Consider the following 14,734-nt stretch of genomic DNA (forward strand, 5'->3'; position numbering starts at 1 on the left):
ATGAAGCTGTGTGTGTCCATATTGTCTTCAATGACATCTAAATTCCATCTCCAGAGAGGAGATGTGGCTTCCCAGTGATTTCTCCCTTGTGTACTGTCCTCTAACCCTAAGAAATTCATTATGACTTTCTTATTTTAGTAGCCTTTCTTTCTAGTAAGCTTTCCCTTACAAACTGGATAGTAATGTTTACATCAGTCTTCCTCTGGTTTCTGTTCCTGAGTCAATTTCATGTGTAATCTTGCCACCCAGGGTCGTCAACCCTTATTTGCAGCCCCTTATTTGCAACCTTTATTTGCAGGATAAATCAATTCACTTGGAAATATGAGTGGATTGATGGCCTTATTGGAGACTTCACAATAACAATGCTTCACAATAACGATGCAATAATTTGTACTTTATTATTTAACAAATAACAAAAGCTTAAGAAATGTATAATATGTACCTGAGTATATATTTTTTACATTAATAAAATTAAGATGAAAAAACAGTTCTTTGACCCAAGGGGGAAACCTCAGGTGCACTTTGGGCTTTGCATGATTATGATACAAACTGCAGATTCCTCTTGGCTAAGAAATGAACCATTCTAGTGAATCATGCTGATAACGGGCAAGGCCACGCATGTGTGTATACAGGGATGGTGGAGGATAGCTATGTACCTTCTTCTCAATTTTGTTGTGAACTAAAATTATTCTAAAAAGAGTATCTGAAAAATATCTGGGAAAATTGCATGCCTTTTGAAGAAATGAGAAATATCTTCTTTATAGATGGTGAGATAGCGTTATTCCAAACTTAGGTAACTGAAATGCCTAATGCTTACAAACATATATTTTTGGATATAAACAGTCTTCAAAAGATCCCATGTTTGAGTCGAAGTCGAAAAATGGACAATTCTTGTCACTTGCTGAAAACACTGACGACCTGAAATACAGAAAATTGTAAAAAATATAAATATAAATATCTTAAAAAATATAAATCTTAAAAAATATGAATCACAATATTTTGAAGAATAAACAAGTTATGTAAAATAATAGTTGTATATCTGAATCTGAGAATTTCCCATATTATTCTGCAATGAAAACACTTTAACAATTGTGTTATAGAATTGTTCACATACTATACTTGTTCTTTATAAGATTAGTCTTCTTAAGGCATAAAATACAAAAGTTGTCAAGAAACTTACGGTTTAGGAAAGAAGGCAGAGGCTTTTGGACACAGAGATGGATTTATATTGATATTCTGGGAAATTCTATTAATCCATGAAGAATGAATGAGGAAGCCAAAAAAAACACTATGAGAAAACAATTTTTTTAGAAGTCAAATAAAAGTTCTTATTTGAATTTGTAATAACCAGTTATTTTTTCTATAGATTCTATAGAAACTTTCGCATTTTAATATAGTGTTATACACTGAACATGGTATAAAAATATCTTAGTAGGAATAAATGAATAGGAAAAACTTACAAAGACAACAGTGTCACTGTTCTGATAATTTATCAAAGGTTAATAATATTTTATGAAAAATCCATTATTGAAAAACTCCTAGAGATTCATGTGAAAAGAAGCACATCTGTAGTTTTCTTAGCCAGAACTGCTCCCATGTTTCCCCACCTGCCCACCATAGCTCAACGATCCATCATACCTGGATGATATAAAACTGAGAATATATCAAAAGTTTTAAGGTGGAACTAAAGTGGTGTTTAGAGATAATTCATAGCTCTGTCACTTATACCCAAAAGGAAGAATGTTATAAAATGAGTGAAATAAGTCAAGCAGAGAGAGTCAATTATCATATGGTTTCACTTATTTGTGGAGCATAACAAATAGCATGGAGGACATGGGGAGTTAGAGAGGAGAAGGGAGTTGGGGGAAATTGGAAGGGGAGGCGAACCATGAGAGACTATGGACTCTGAAAAACAATCTGAGGGGTTTGAGGTGGCAGGGGGGTGGGAGGTTGGGGTACCAGGTGGTGGGTATTATGGAGGGCACAGATTGCATGGAACACTGGGTGTAGTGCAAAAATAATGAATACTGTTATGCTGAAAATAAATAAAAAATAAATTTTAAAAAATGCATGATCTAAGTAGTTTCCCTCTCAAGGTGCTGTACAGAGAAGAACCTATTAAAGTTAGACAAGAAAGAAATGATAAACATATACTAAGTTGAAAGTTGATTCTGAAGTACAAATAGTAGAGTAACCCATGGCAGCCCAAGTGGATCAATACCTAAATATTCAAGAGCATTAGCAATAGCATGGATGAATGCACTAAAGTAGAACTAGACAATGGAGCAGCAAGGAGTTTGGAGGATTTACAACTTCATGCAACTATATGGATGAAACGCACAAGTTTAGCTTCCCCTGAAAATGCCAAAAATAAAATATGCATACTGTATCTTTCTACTTATGTAAATGTTTGTAAATGGTGGTGAAAACATGAAACGGGCATTTTGTAGTGCTGGTAATATTCATTTTCTCCCTCATATGATGGTGACACTTGAAAATTCAGCCAGCTGTTGGTATGTATCACATGTGCAAACATCTGTATGTATATTACACCACAGTAAAATTAACATAACAGGATACCATGAAAATATGCAAATATGTTTAAAGTTAGACATAAAATTAAAAACGTCCTACCAAATACAACTTATGAAAACCAAAATAAAAGGAAATAAATATATCAGAAATGTCTTAACCTTTAATATAATTTAATCTCTAATTTAGAAAACTATTCAAACTCAGTGTAAGAATATTCAGATGCTTATGAGGAAAGAAAGATGAAATATCAATTAAAAACCAAAAAGAAAATCTTACAAGGTAGAGAAAAGGGTCTAATAAAATATGTGTTGTGTGCATTTTCTTGGAATACTAAAAAAAGGAAATTACATGTGAGTGGCATCTAAGCTAATTCTGATAATATATAAAATTAATAAACTACAAGATAAGTAGATTTATTGAAGCAATACCAAGTTGTATTTACATTTGCAATTCCTTTAACTTAATCTGTCACATTAGCAGAGTAAAGAAGGTCAAAGGAAGTGATTTCTCTGATGCAGAAGATAAAACTAATTTTCATTTTTAATTTAAAAAAATTTAGGCTGCTGGAAATAAAAAGGAAAGATCCATGAAAAGATCTAGAATAGATATGATAACTCTGAAAAAGAGCTGATTATAAAAGCCACTGTTTATAAAAGGACAATTTTTAAAGTACAGTTTGACAAAAGTATATAAAAGATCAAAGAAACCGAGAAGGAAGTGCAAAGTTATACCCACACATTTATGGAATACAAATTTGCAATGATGAAAAATCATTCCGTGGAGAAAGCATAGTGTTACAATAAATGTTGTGGAAACAATTAGTATCAAATGAAATTAATAATATATACTTTATACCATATACAAAAATGTTAAAAAATGATCATCTGTTAGCACAAATGATAAAATTTCAAGAAGATGTATTAGGAAAAACATCTGACCTAAATTTGGGCAGTGATTTCTTAGAGAGAAACAAAACATGATCCATAAAAGAACAAAGTGATGAAGTATAGTTCCTTAAGATGTCTGTGCTTTGAAGAGAAAGGAAAGACCAGTCATAGACCGAGAGGAAATATTTACAAATAACACATCTAATAAAATATTTGCTGCCAGGATACAGAAAGAATTCTCAAAATACAATAACAAAAACTAAAAATATAACAAAAATATTTCAAGATACTTCACCAAAAAGCATTTATTGATGGCAAATAAATACAGAGAAAGTTGCTCGACACTATCAGTCTTAGGGAACATTCACATTAGAACTACTACATATCAGAATTCCTATTCCAGCAAAAGAGAGGATATGCTACTGTTCCCTACATCCTCCACCAAATACAGCTAAAACACCTAGATATTATACACAAAACAATATAACATTCAAACAGTTTATGAGAAAGCGGACAGAACTGCGCCCTCTAACCCCAAGGAATGATATGGCGGTGAGCGCCCTGCAATTTCTCTTTGCCTCACATATCCCAGAGTGGTGAGCAAACCACAGACACCAAAGTGCACAGACAAAAGTCCCCAAAATGTTTTTTTTTTCTCTAATGAGCATAATAGAAAAAAAGATATGTTAGAAAGACCCACACAAACAAATAAACAAAAAATGTAGACACTAAGTGCGTTATTTCAATCAACCACAGACTATTCAAGGGACACATCACTCAGGAATGCAGGGGACATCAAGACATTTTGAGATAAAGGAAAACTAAGAAAAGTGTCACCACCACACCCAGTCTGCAAGAACTGCTGAAAGGAATTATCCAAACAGAAATTAAATGGTAACAGAAGGAATCTTCCAAGAATCATCAGGAAGAAAGGGAAAAAAAAAAAACAAAGTATGAAACTATCATTAGGTCTAAGGGACTTCGCCTCAACTCTAGTGTCTAAATTGTTTGATATTTGAATGAAAATCATCAGTTGAAACAAAGTGATACCATTCATGTAATTCTCAACATAAGTAGAGAAACATTTAAAACAAAGTAGAAATGAGACACAGTAAAGGGACATCAAGGAAGGGAAGGCTTTACATTTTACTCAGAGTGCAGTGGGTTGTGACAGACTGTGCAGACTGATATATGTGTTTATAATTATCTATATAAAGATATATGCTATCTACATTGTTTATATGAAGCCGATTAGAACATATGGGGACATGTATATGACTATATATGTATAAAGTTATTTATGAAGAAAAGATCGACTTTGCTTTACATTATGCTCCATCAGTTAGGTTCATGATGTAGAAAACTATAACCTTCACATTTATCTCACTGCATCACAAATACAACATCACCAAAAATAAATTCCAATTGCATCAGAAACTCTAATTAAAGTGAGAAATTAATAAATAGTTGTCTTTCTCTGCTTGACTTATTTCGCTAAAGACAACTATCATATGATCTCCCTGATATGAGGAAGTGGTGATGCAACATGGAGGCTTAAGTGGGTAGGAGAAGAATAAATGAAACAAGATGGGATTGGGAGGGAGACAAACCATAAGTGACTCTTAATCTCACAAAACAAACTGAGGGTTGCTGGGGGGAGGGGGCTTGGGAGAAGGGGGTGGGATTATGGACATTGGGGAGGGTATGTGCTTTGGTGAGTGCTGTGAAGTGTGTAAACCTGGTGATTCACAGACCTGTACCCCTGGGGATAAAAATATATGTTTATAAAAAATTAAAAATTAAAAAAAAAGAATATAATTATTAATTATCAAAAAATGCAAAAAAAAAATAAAGTGAGAAATTAATAAATAAAGAAAAAAGATAGAAGTAATATGAAAAAATGTTTATGAACTTTGACAAAGTTCTAAAATAGGTTCAAAATAATCAATAACACTCAAATGACATATGAAACCATGGTAATATTAAAATTCTGATCATTAAAGGACTCCAATAGGAGAGTAAAAATGCCATACACAGTTATTTCCATCTTGTAAACTCAAAAAAGAGCTCATATTTAAAACATGGTAAGGACTTCCAAGAAGACAAAAGAAAAACACCATCTAGGAGAAATAAGCAAGGGACACACGAGTCCTTCTCACCAAAGAGAATATCCTAATAACTCACAGCCCAAGAAAATGATACTGTTCTATAACCAGCAGAACTTTTTGTCATAATTTTCCTCAGAACTTTGGATCAATGGACAATTTTGTACAATATATTTACACAGTACATTAGATAAATGTAGGGATAATGTAATATATTGAAAGATACACATATCTATGACTGGGCATTTTCATACTAATGCTTAGAAGAAAATGTACAATAATCATATGTAAACATAATTATAATGTTCAATTTATGCATTGTTTTTTCGACAAATGTATTATTTACATTTCGTAAATATACTATATATTATGTAGTTATATATAATAGTTATCATAAATACAATACATAGAAAACACATAGAAAAAGCCTTTCATAAAATAATTATTTTTTTAAATTTTATTTATTTATTTGACAGAGAGAGAGATCACAAGTAGGCAGGGAGTGGGGAGGGGAGCAGGCTCTCTGAGCAGAGAGCCTGATGTGGGGCTTGATCCCAGGACCCTGAGATCATGACCTGAGCCGAAGGCAGAGGCTTAATTCACTGAGCCACCCAGGTGCTCCATAAAATAATTATTCATAATAACCACACAGTAAAAAGGATGCAAGTTTCTGAGAAACTTTTAAAATGTCCTATTCATATAAGACAGCAACACTACAAATTCACAAACTATAGACAAATCTAGTAATATAGACCAATTACAAATATATGAAAGCAAAAGGAGACACATATAATAATGCATACTGCATGAGTCCAACGATATAAACTCCAAAAATAAGTAAGGATATTTCATAGTATTAAAGTTGGCAGGACAAATAGAGGCTCTAAACTTCTCGCTCATGAGCTGATCTGTATTTATGTTCTGACTGTTTTGTGATGAATATGTACAATCATGTAGTTTTCTTTTTTATTTTAAGATTTATTTATTTATTTGACAGAAAAAGAAATCACAAGTAGGCAGAGAGGCAGGCAGAGAGGAAAGAGGAAGCAGGCTCCCTGCCCAGCAGAGAACCCGATGCAGGGCTGATCCCAGGACCCTGAGATCATGACATGAGCTGAAGGCAGAGGCTTAACCCACTGAGCCACCCTGGTGCCCCAGTCATATAGTTTTCTTGATGTGTGGTAAAAAATATATAAGGTTATTTCAGGCAAAAGAGCATTTATAGAAGTATGGCTTTCTAAGAAAAGCAAGAACTAGAAATTATTAAATATACATTAAAGGTATAAAAATAGTAAAATATCACAGAGTCAAACTATGGAATAGTAACAGACTTTAAATAAACAAGAAATATGTATGACTATAAGGATGAGATCTACAAATGTAATATTAAATGATAAGCTTTTAATAAAAGCTGCAAACATGTGAAACCTCACCATTTCCTCTTCATCCTCTATGGAGAGCAGGGTAGAGTTCTTAGAAGCACAGGACAACCGACTCTCATTCCATGGTTTTCTTTCAGTGCTAATGTAATAGCAAGTTTTGGAATATGTAATCCACTCTTTTGGACAATGACCACATGGATCAGCTAAAGAAAGATTATGAGATATTATCCAAAAAGTTTCAAATTTTAAAAATTGCAAATTTACAACTTGCATATGTATACACACATGCATATATATACATATGTATGTGTGTGTGTATATATCTATCTATCTATATATATATATACACATATATATATGACATATCCATGCACCCTTCTTCACAGGTGGCAAAAATAAAACACACACACTCCCAAAGAGTCAGGCTTCCCTCCCTTAATTTATGTGCCCATAAAAGGCAAACACACAAAAAAGTCTACATGTCTTTTGAGTCACTGAACAAAACCACTTTTTTGGAGTTATATAATGATTTATCTCTTATCATGTCATAGCAGGAGGAAATTTGAAGCAATTGGCAATAATGAGTATGGTAATTTAAAATATATTTTTTCTTTATTTATTTGAGAAAGAGACAGTGAGGGGGAGCATGAGAGAGGAGAAGGATAGAGGGAGAAGCCGACTCACTGTGGAGCTGGGGGCCCAATGTGGAACTGGATTCCGGGACTCCAGATCATGACCTGAGCCAAAGGCAAGTGCTTAACCAATTGAGCCACCCAGGTCCCCAATGGATATGGTAATTTTAAATGAGGATTTCTTCATATTGCTGCATAAGAAGGAATAAGCTCTTATAATCATTACTTATTAACATCTATCTTCTGCATTTTATAATATATATTTCACCTCAAACTCTATAATGATTTTGTACAGCCTAGATGGAGACAAAATATAAACTGTACTACTATCAGAACTATGAAAATCATTACATACATTTCTGGATTCTTGTAACTGGGTACAAATTGTCCTGCTGTGGTGTTCTAATACCTAAAAATAAAAATTAATCATTGTAATAATTCTAGTTTTTCTGTTTGAAAAACAGAAAACTTGGTGTACTTTTTAAGATTAGAATATTCTGGAATAAAATTGATTTACTAAAATTAACAATATCATTAAGATTTGAGGGTAAATCAATCCAAAGCCTTAAACAACCAAACATCGACATTTCTTAGAGTATTTCGTTTAGCCAGTCTCAAGAATTAACTTGTATTTTTCAATTATGTATATATGTATATTTTCTACAATCATTGTTATTTATACTTTTGAGAAGTTCAGAATAAGCATTCCACATTTAGTCTAAATGCATACGTGAAAAGGATAGTTCCACTCCCTCATACTTTAAATGCTTAGAGGCACTGATGATCATTAAAATGAAAAGATTCCTCGGGGCGCCTGGTGGCTCAGTGGGTTAAAGCCTCTGCCTTTGGCTCAGGTCATGATCCCAGGCTCCTGGGATGGAGCCCCATATCAGGCTCTCTGCTCAGCAGGGAGCCTGCTTCCTCCTCTCTCTCTGCCTGCCTCTCTGCCTACTTGTGATCTCTGTCTGTTAAATAAATAAAATAAAAAAAAAAAAAAAGAAAAGAAAAGATTTCTCATAATCATTCAAAGATTTACTCACAGGAAAGAGAACTTATCATTCTTGCTACAATATAGGTCAAGACAAGGCAGGAGAGTCCCAAAACCCCAGCAATGAGCTTCTCTAGAGATGATGGCAATTATGTGGGGAGAGAAATGAAACAGTGAGAAAGGATGGATGGATGAAGACTAAAGTTTAGACAGTTTACATACAAGAGAACCAAAGATGCACAGAGAATCATAGGTATAAACATGGACCACAAACCCATATCTACCATTGTAATCTTCCTCACAATATACCACTTAACTGTCAGTAAGCATCATGCTCCATGAGCTATTTGGTCACGGACTATGAATTACAACAATGCTGGAGTGAATTAGTCCTCAGATCTCAAAAACGATACCTTATTCCAGCTTCAAGTTCATCATGATCCTCACAAATGAAAAATATATGGAATTATTCTCTACTCTTTCCCACACATTGCACCCCAAGTTCACATCCTAGAACAGTTGTCCTGTGTGCCTTACTGTGTGCTTTATTTTTGCAGTGGTAGTTCTTGTCATTCCCTTGCAGGTCTTCAGACACATTTTGAAGATTTAGTTCTGCACAGATGATTTCCTGCTCAGTTACTGAATTAGAGCTTTTAGAATCAGTTACTGAATTAGAGCCTTACCTTTCGACAGTTGTCTTCTTGAGTTCTTAAACAGATTTGGTTCTGAGAGGTTTTCTCTCTGGTTATTCATTTCAGCACTGAGAGATCTCAGGGCCTGTGCTGTATGGAAACTGGACTTATATAGTCAGCAAACGGTGTAGGTAATGACAAGAGCCCTGCTAGAGTCACACTGGGTGGAGTGTGAGGTAAGTGGTAACACTCCTTTGTAGCTGAATGATGTAAAATTCTGGTTCTGATTTCTTCAGAGCTTGAAATAAGTGTTTCATCAGAGAATAAGTGATTCTTAAAGTGGTATTTTATGTTTGATGCAATGTTATTGATTGTAGCCACAAAAAGCAACAAATTAGTGAAGAATAAAGAAACACGAGGTGAACCATGAGAGACTATGGTCTCTGAAAAACAGTCTGAGGGGTTTGAAGTGGCGGGGGGGGGTGGGAGGTTGGGGGAACCAGGTGGTGAGTATTATAGAGGGCATGGATTGCATGGAGCACTGGGTGTGGTGCAAAAATAATGAATACTGTTATGCTGAAAATAAATAGAAGGAAAAAAAAAGAAACATTTAAAGAATGATGTTCTTAGTAGCTTAATGTCAGATTCCATAGACACACTGTAGGAATAACAGGGTTAAAACTAAAATGCTGTTATTAGGAAATAATAAGACAAATTTTTTATGACAATTTTTAAAATCCATGAAAGGTTAAAGATTGTTCTGAAGTTGGGGGAACAGTGGTGTTAGCATATACAGGAACGTCCTGCAGTAAATTACTTTTATTTGGTGACTTATGTATACTTAGTAAAAGGGGATGAGGTCTTATTAAATTACCTTACATTTTGAATGATTGTAGAATTCTGGAAATTAAATTTTAAAGAAATACTGTATATGGTGAAAAATACTACATGACACACTAACCTTATCCAAAACCTAAACAATACTGCTGAAAACCAAAAGCAGACAATAACAGAAAAAATTTCTAAAAATCCTTATTTGACACCAGAAAAGGGTAATTGATAATGGCCAACATATGCAAGTATAAAATGGTAAACAAAAGTAGAGATCATTTATGGAAGAATGGTATGAACTCAGAAACAATCTATGGCTGTCAAAGGAGTGAAGGTAGCTTTATTGTGCAAGCAATTGTTATAACTCAAATAAACGTAATCTAATAATTCACATAATTAGCTCTGCAGTCAGTGAGCTCTAGAATCCCTTCTGGTTCTCAAAGTTACAATGTGTGATCTTTTAAGTTACTTCATGTCTACCTACATAATTTACTAATCTATCATTGAGATTAAAAATATGTAAGCTCTAATACATGTAAAACACTTAGGATTCAAGCAGGCTTTTATAAACTCTTAATAATATGTTAGTTATTTTATTCCCATTTTTAACCCAATTGCTATATTGTTGTTTCTGATTCATATCATACTATGTACAATGATTCATAGGGCTATCTTCATCAGTGTGGTAAAAACTTTTGCAATGCTTTGTTCATATTTTTTGGAATCTTGTCATTATTTATAGGTAAGCTTAATTAGTAAATTAGGAAATTTACCTCCTCCTGATATTAGGAAACATTAAATAGTTTTATTTAAGAAAGTATATGAAGAAGTATATTTGACCTTCATGATTGCATGATTTTATTTCAAGAATGTATTTTTAAAGGCTGGGCTAAATATCAAGTAATATATGAAATTATTTCTATGTTGATGACAAATCCAAATTAACCATTCCTTGTCATGCATGATGTTTATGAGATTTCACGTGAAATTATATGGATTTTAACCCTTATCATCTGCGTGTGTATACATTTGACTACTTCTCCACAGGCAAGAATATGAATATTTTAAGATATTCTCTGACATATATCATATTTCTTCCTATCTGTGACCCTGAGTTGTTGTAATAGAGTTAACCAGTGTTCTCTGTGATTTCGTTGTGTATTAGTTGTATCCATCCAGTATCTGTATCTCCCACTAAGTGAGGTGGCTAGGAGAGAGACAGCAGAGGAGTGACACTTACCTTCTGTTGGCCAGAGTCGGGCATCTTCCAGGGGGAGATCAAGTTACTCTTGTATCTTGTATCCACAGTATCTGTGGTCTTCACAGACTGCCAGCCCTGTGAGCGCTCAGAGTGAGGAATAGTGGAAAAAGTAGATTTATCATCAACATGTCGCTTAAAATTTGAACAGGAAACCCTTACATTTGGGCTATTTTGAAGATACTTTATCTCATCACACACCTCCAGAATGTCCTAGAATTTCAGTTTGTGGTGTGTCAGTTAATTGCGACATGACTCTGAGAAATGTTTATGTTTCACAAGATATTGGGGTCAGAGGCTTGACCACCCAAGCTGTTAACTTGCTTCTTTCTCAGTCACAAGTGCCGAGACCTGAAAATGCAGGTCTTTGAAGAGTATCTTTGATGTGTCAGTTCTATTTTTACACATTGCTAAGTCTTGGCATAACATGCTTCTTTTCCTTATGCTCTCCTTATGTTATTTCTATTATAATGGGAAAAATCTGAAAACATAATCCCATTAGAGTAGGAAATTACTGATATTTATCTCCAACTATTTTGAGTAACTACTACATTTTCAACTTCATGGTAACTGTTGCTATTATTAATTCCCAGCTGTTCTCAATTTCTCAGCCCTAGTTCTTTAGATTCCTACCTTCAATTTTATTATTTGTAAATAATTATTTAAATTTCACGTGATAAAAATTTATATCTCTGGGAAGGTTCAAACATGAGACAATATTCAACTATATCACCATGGCAGAGGTTACAATAGTAAGTAACCACTCATGACATTATTCATTGATTCATCCTTCAATCATAACCAGATATCTCTTTTATAAAAGGGACATTTGTCAATAAATGACAAAAAAAAAATTCTAAGAACATGGGGGAAACAAAGCTAATTTTTAAGCATTGCTCTTAACCAAAAAGTAAGACAGCAGAAAATGTAGACTTTTAAAACACAGATATATGACTATGAATTCCAAAGGAAATAAGGGGCACCTGTGTGTCTCAGTAGGTTAAGATCTGCCTTTGGGTCAGATCTTGATCTCAAGGTCCTAGGATTGAGCTCCATGTTGGCTTCCTGCTCAGCAGGGAACCTGCTTCTCACTCTGCCCTTTTCCTGATTCTGCTCTCTCTTTTGTGCTCTTTCTCAAATAAATCGATAAAATCTTAAAAAAAAAAAAAAAAGAAAAAAGAAAAAACTTCATGTTATCTAGTTTAAAAACAGAAGTGTCATACCCAGAAATTCCACTTCTGGGGATGACATATCCCCTTTTATTGCCTTTTGCTTATTGTACTTAGTGGATAATATATGTTTTACACATCAGAGGGTTGTGGTAACTCTGTGTGGATCAAGTGTATTGCCACTGTTTTTCCAACAGCACTTTCTCACTTCATGTGTCTGTGTCACATTTTGGTAATTCTCATATCTTTGTAACTTTCCCATAATTACTAAACTTGTTATTGTGATCTGTGACTTGTGATTACAACTTGCTCAAAACTCAGGTGGTGACTAGCATTTTCAGCAAGAACATATTTTTTATATAAAACATGTACTTTATTTTCTTAGACATAATGATCCCACACACTGAATAGAATACATTATAGTGTAAACATAACTTTTTCATGCACTGGGAAACCAAAAATCCATAAGACTGAGTTATTGTGACATTTGGCTTTATTGCACTGGTCTGGAACCAAACCCACAGTATCTCCAAGGTACGCAGCATATATCCAAAGGAAAGGACACCACTATCTGAAAGAAAGATCTCTAGTCCCATGTTCATTAGAGTATTTTTCATAATAGCTACAGTAGAGAATCACCCTAAGTGTCTACAACAGAAGGATAAATATAGACAATGTGACATACATGCAGTAGGCTATTATTCAGAAATGAAAAAAAAAAGAAATCTTGTCATTGGCTTGTTTGTTTGGTTTTATCATTTATACTTTTTTTTTCCCATTTCAGGTGTAGAATTTAGTGAATAATCACTTAACATAAAACACCTAGTGGTCACCATGACAAGTGCACTCCTTAATACCCATCACCTCTTTAACTCTTCACTAGTCCCTCTACCCTCCAATACCCCTCAGATGGGTTGCCTCTCCTTTTTTCCCCTCCGTGCAATCATTTTCTTTCTTAAATCCTGCATACAAGTGAAATTATATGGTATTTGTCTTTCTCTTACTGACCTTTTTTGCTTACCTTAATACTCTCTAGCTCTATCCAAGTTGTTGCAAAGTCAACATTTCACTCTTTTTGGATGGCTGAGTAATATTTCACGGTAGATATGTAAACCCTTGTCTTTATATATTCTTCAGTTGATGGACATTTGTGCTCTTTCCATAATTTTTTTGTTGTGGATAATGCTGCTATAAACACTGGTTGTGTGAATACATTCAAATACGTATTTCTGTATCCTTTGGGTAAATATCAATTAGTCCAGTGGCTGGTATATAGGGTAGTTCTACTTTTAACTTTCTGAAGAACCTCAGTACTATATTTCAGAGTGGCCACACCAGTTCCCATTCCCACCAACATTGTGGGAGGGCTCCCCTTCCCTGCTTCCTCTCCAGCATCTGTTGTTTCCTGTGTTGTTGATTTTAGCTATTCTAAGAGGTGTGAGGTCATGTCTCAGTGTACTTTTGATTTGTATCTCCTTGATGAAGAATGATGTTTAGCATCTTTTCCTGTGTCTGTTAGTCATCAGGAAATCATTTTTGGAAAAACGTCTCTTCATGTCTTCTACCCATTTTTTACATGGATTATTTGTTTTCTGGGTGTTGAGTTTAATAATTTCTTTACATATTTTGGATGCTATTGCCTTAACAGAGATGTCTCCCATTTCATAGACTGTGTTTTAGTTTTATTGATTGTTTCCTTTGCTGTGCGAATGCCTTTTGAATACAGCTTTTTAATACAACCTGAAGTAAGTAATAGGAATGTCTCCTGCTTTGCTTTTTCTTTTAAGGTTTTTTTGGCCATTGTATGTCTTTTGGGAACCAAACAAATTTTAGGATTGTTTTTTCTAACTCTGTGAAAAAGGTTGTTGCTATTTTTATAAGGATTGCATTAAGTATGGAGATTTCTTTGGGTACTATAGACATTTTAGTAAAGTTTGTTCTTCCAATCCATGAGGATGGATGTTTTTACATTCTTTGTGTCTTCTTCAATTTCTTTCATTAGTATTTTATAGTTTTCCATGTATGGACCTTTCACCTCTTTGGTTAGTTTTATTCCTTGGTAACTCATGATTTTGGTGCAGTTAAAAATGTGATTGATTCCTTGATTTCCCTTTTTGCTATTTCATAACTGGAGTATAGAAATGGAACAGATTTCTGTACATTGATTTTATAATTTGTGACTCTACTGAATTACTGCATCAGTTCTAGCAATTTTTGTTGCAGTCTTTTGGGTTTTCTGTATATAGAATCGTGTCATCTGCAAATAGTGAACGTTTGGCAGCTTCCTCGCTGATGTGGATCCCTTTTATTTCTTT

At 34.1% G+C, this 14,734-nt stretch overlaps 1 protein-coding gene across 8 annotated transcripts; it reads right to left on the reverse strand.

Annotated features, from left to right (window-relative positions):
- Positions 1–373: 373 nt before the first annotated feature.
- On the reverse strand, positions 374–11,537 carry LOC309868489 (NKG2-C type II integral membrane protein-like). Of its 8 annotated transcripts, XR_014313712.1 has the most exons (7): positions 11,233–11,461; positions 9,213–9,322; positions 8,582–8,662; positions 7,897–7,950; positions 6,961–7,112; positions 1,181–1,288; positions 374–918 (listed from the first exon to the last, which is right to left on the reverse strand). XR_014313712.1 is itself a non-coding variant. In XM_082738414.1 (6 exons), exons 2-6 carry the CDS (start codon positions 9,280–9,282, stop codon positions 895–897), a joined length of 381 nt encoding a protein of 126 aa, XP_082594540.1. In that variant the 5' UTR covers positions 9,283–9,322; positions 11,233–11,461; the 3' UTR covers positions 374–894. The 8 variants fall into 8 exon arrangements, 4 of the variants coding, with proteins under 4 accessions (XP_082594540.1, XP_082594543.1, XP_082594542.1 ...); XR_014313709.1 differs by lacking the exon at positions 8,582–8,662 and having other exon boundaries at positions 9,213–9,737; positions 11,233–11,537; XM_082738414.1 differs by lacking the exon at positions 1,181–1,288.
- Positions 11,538–14,734: the final 3,197 nt, after the last annotated feature.

This window comes from Mustela nivalis (genome assembly GCF_964662115.1).
Source record: "Mustela nivalis genome assembly, chromosome: 7".
Taxonomy (NCBI): Eukaryota; Metazoa; Chordata; class Mammalia; order Carnivora; family Mustelidae; genus Mustela; species Mustela nivalis.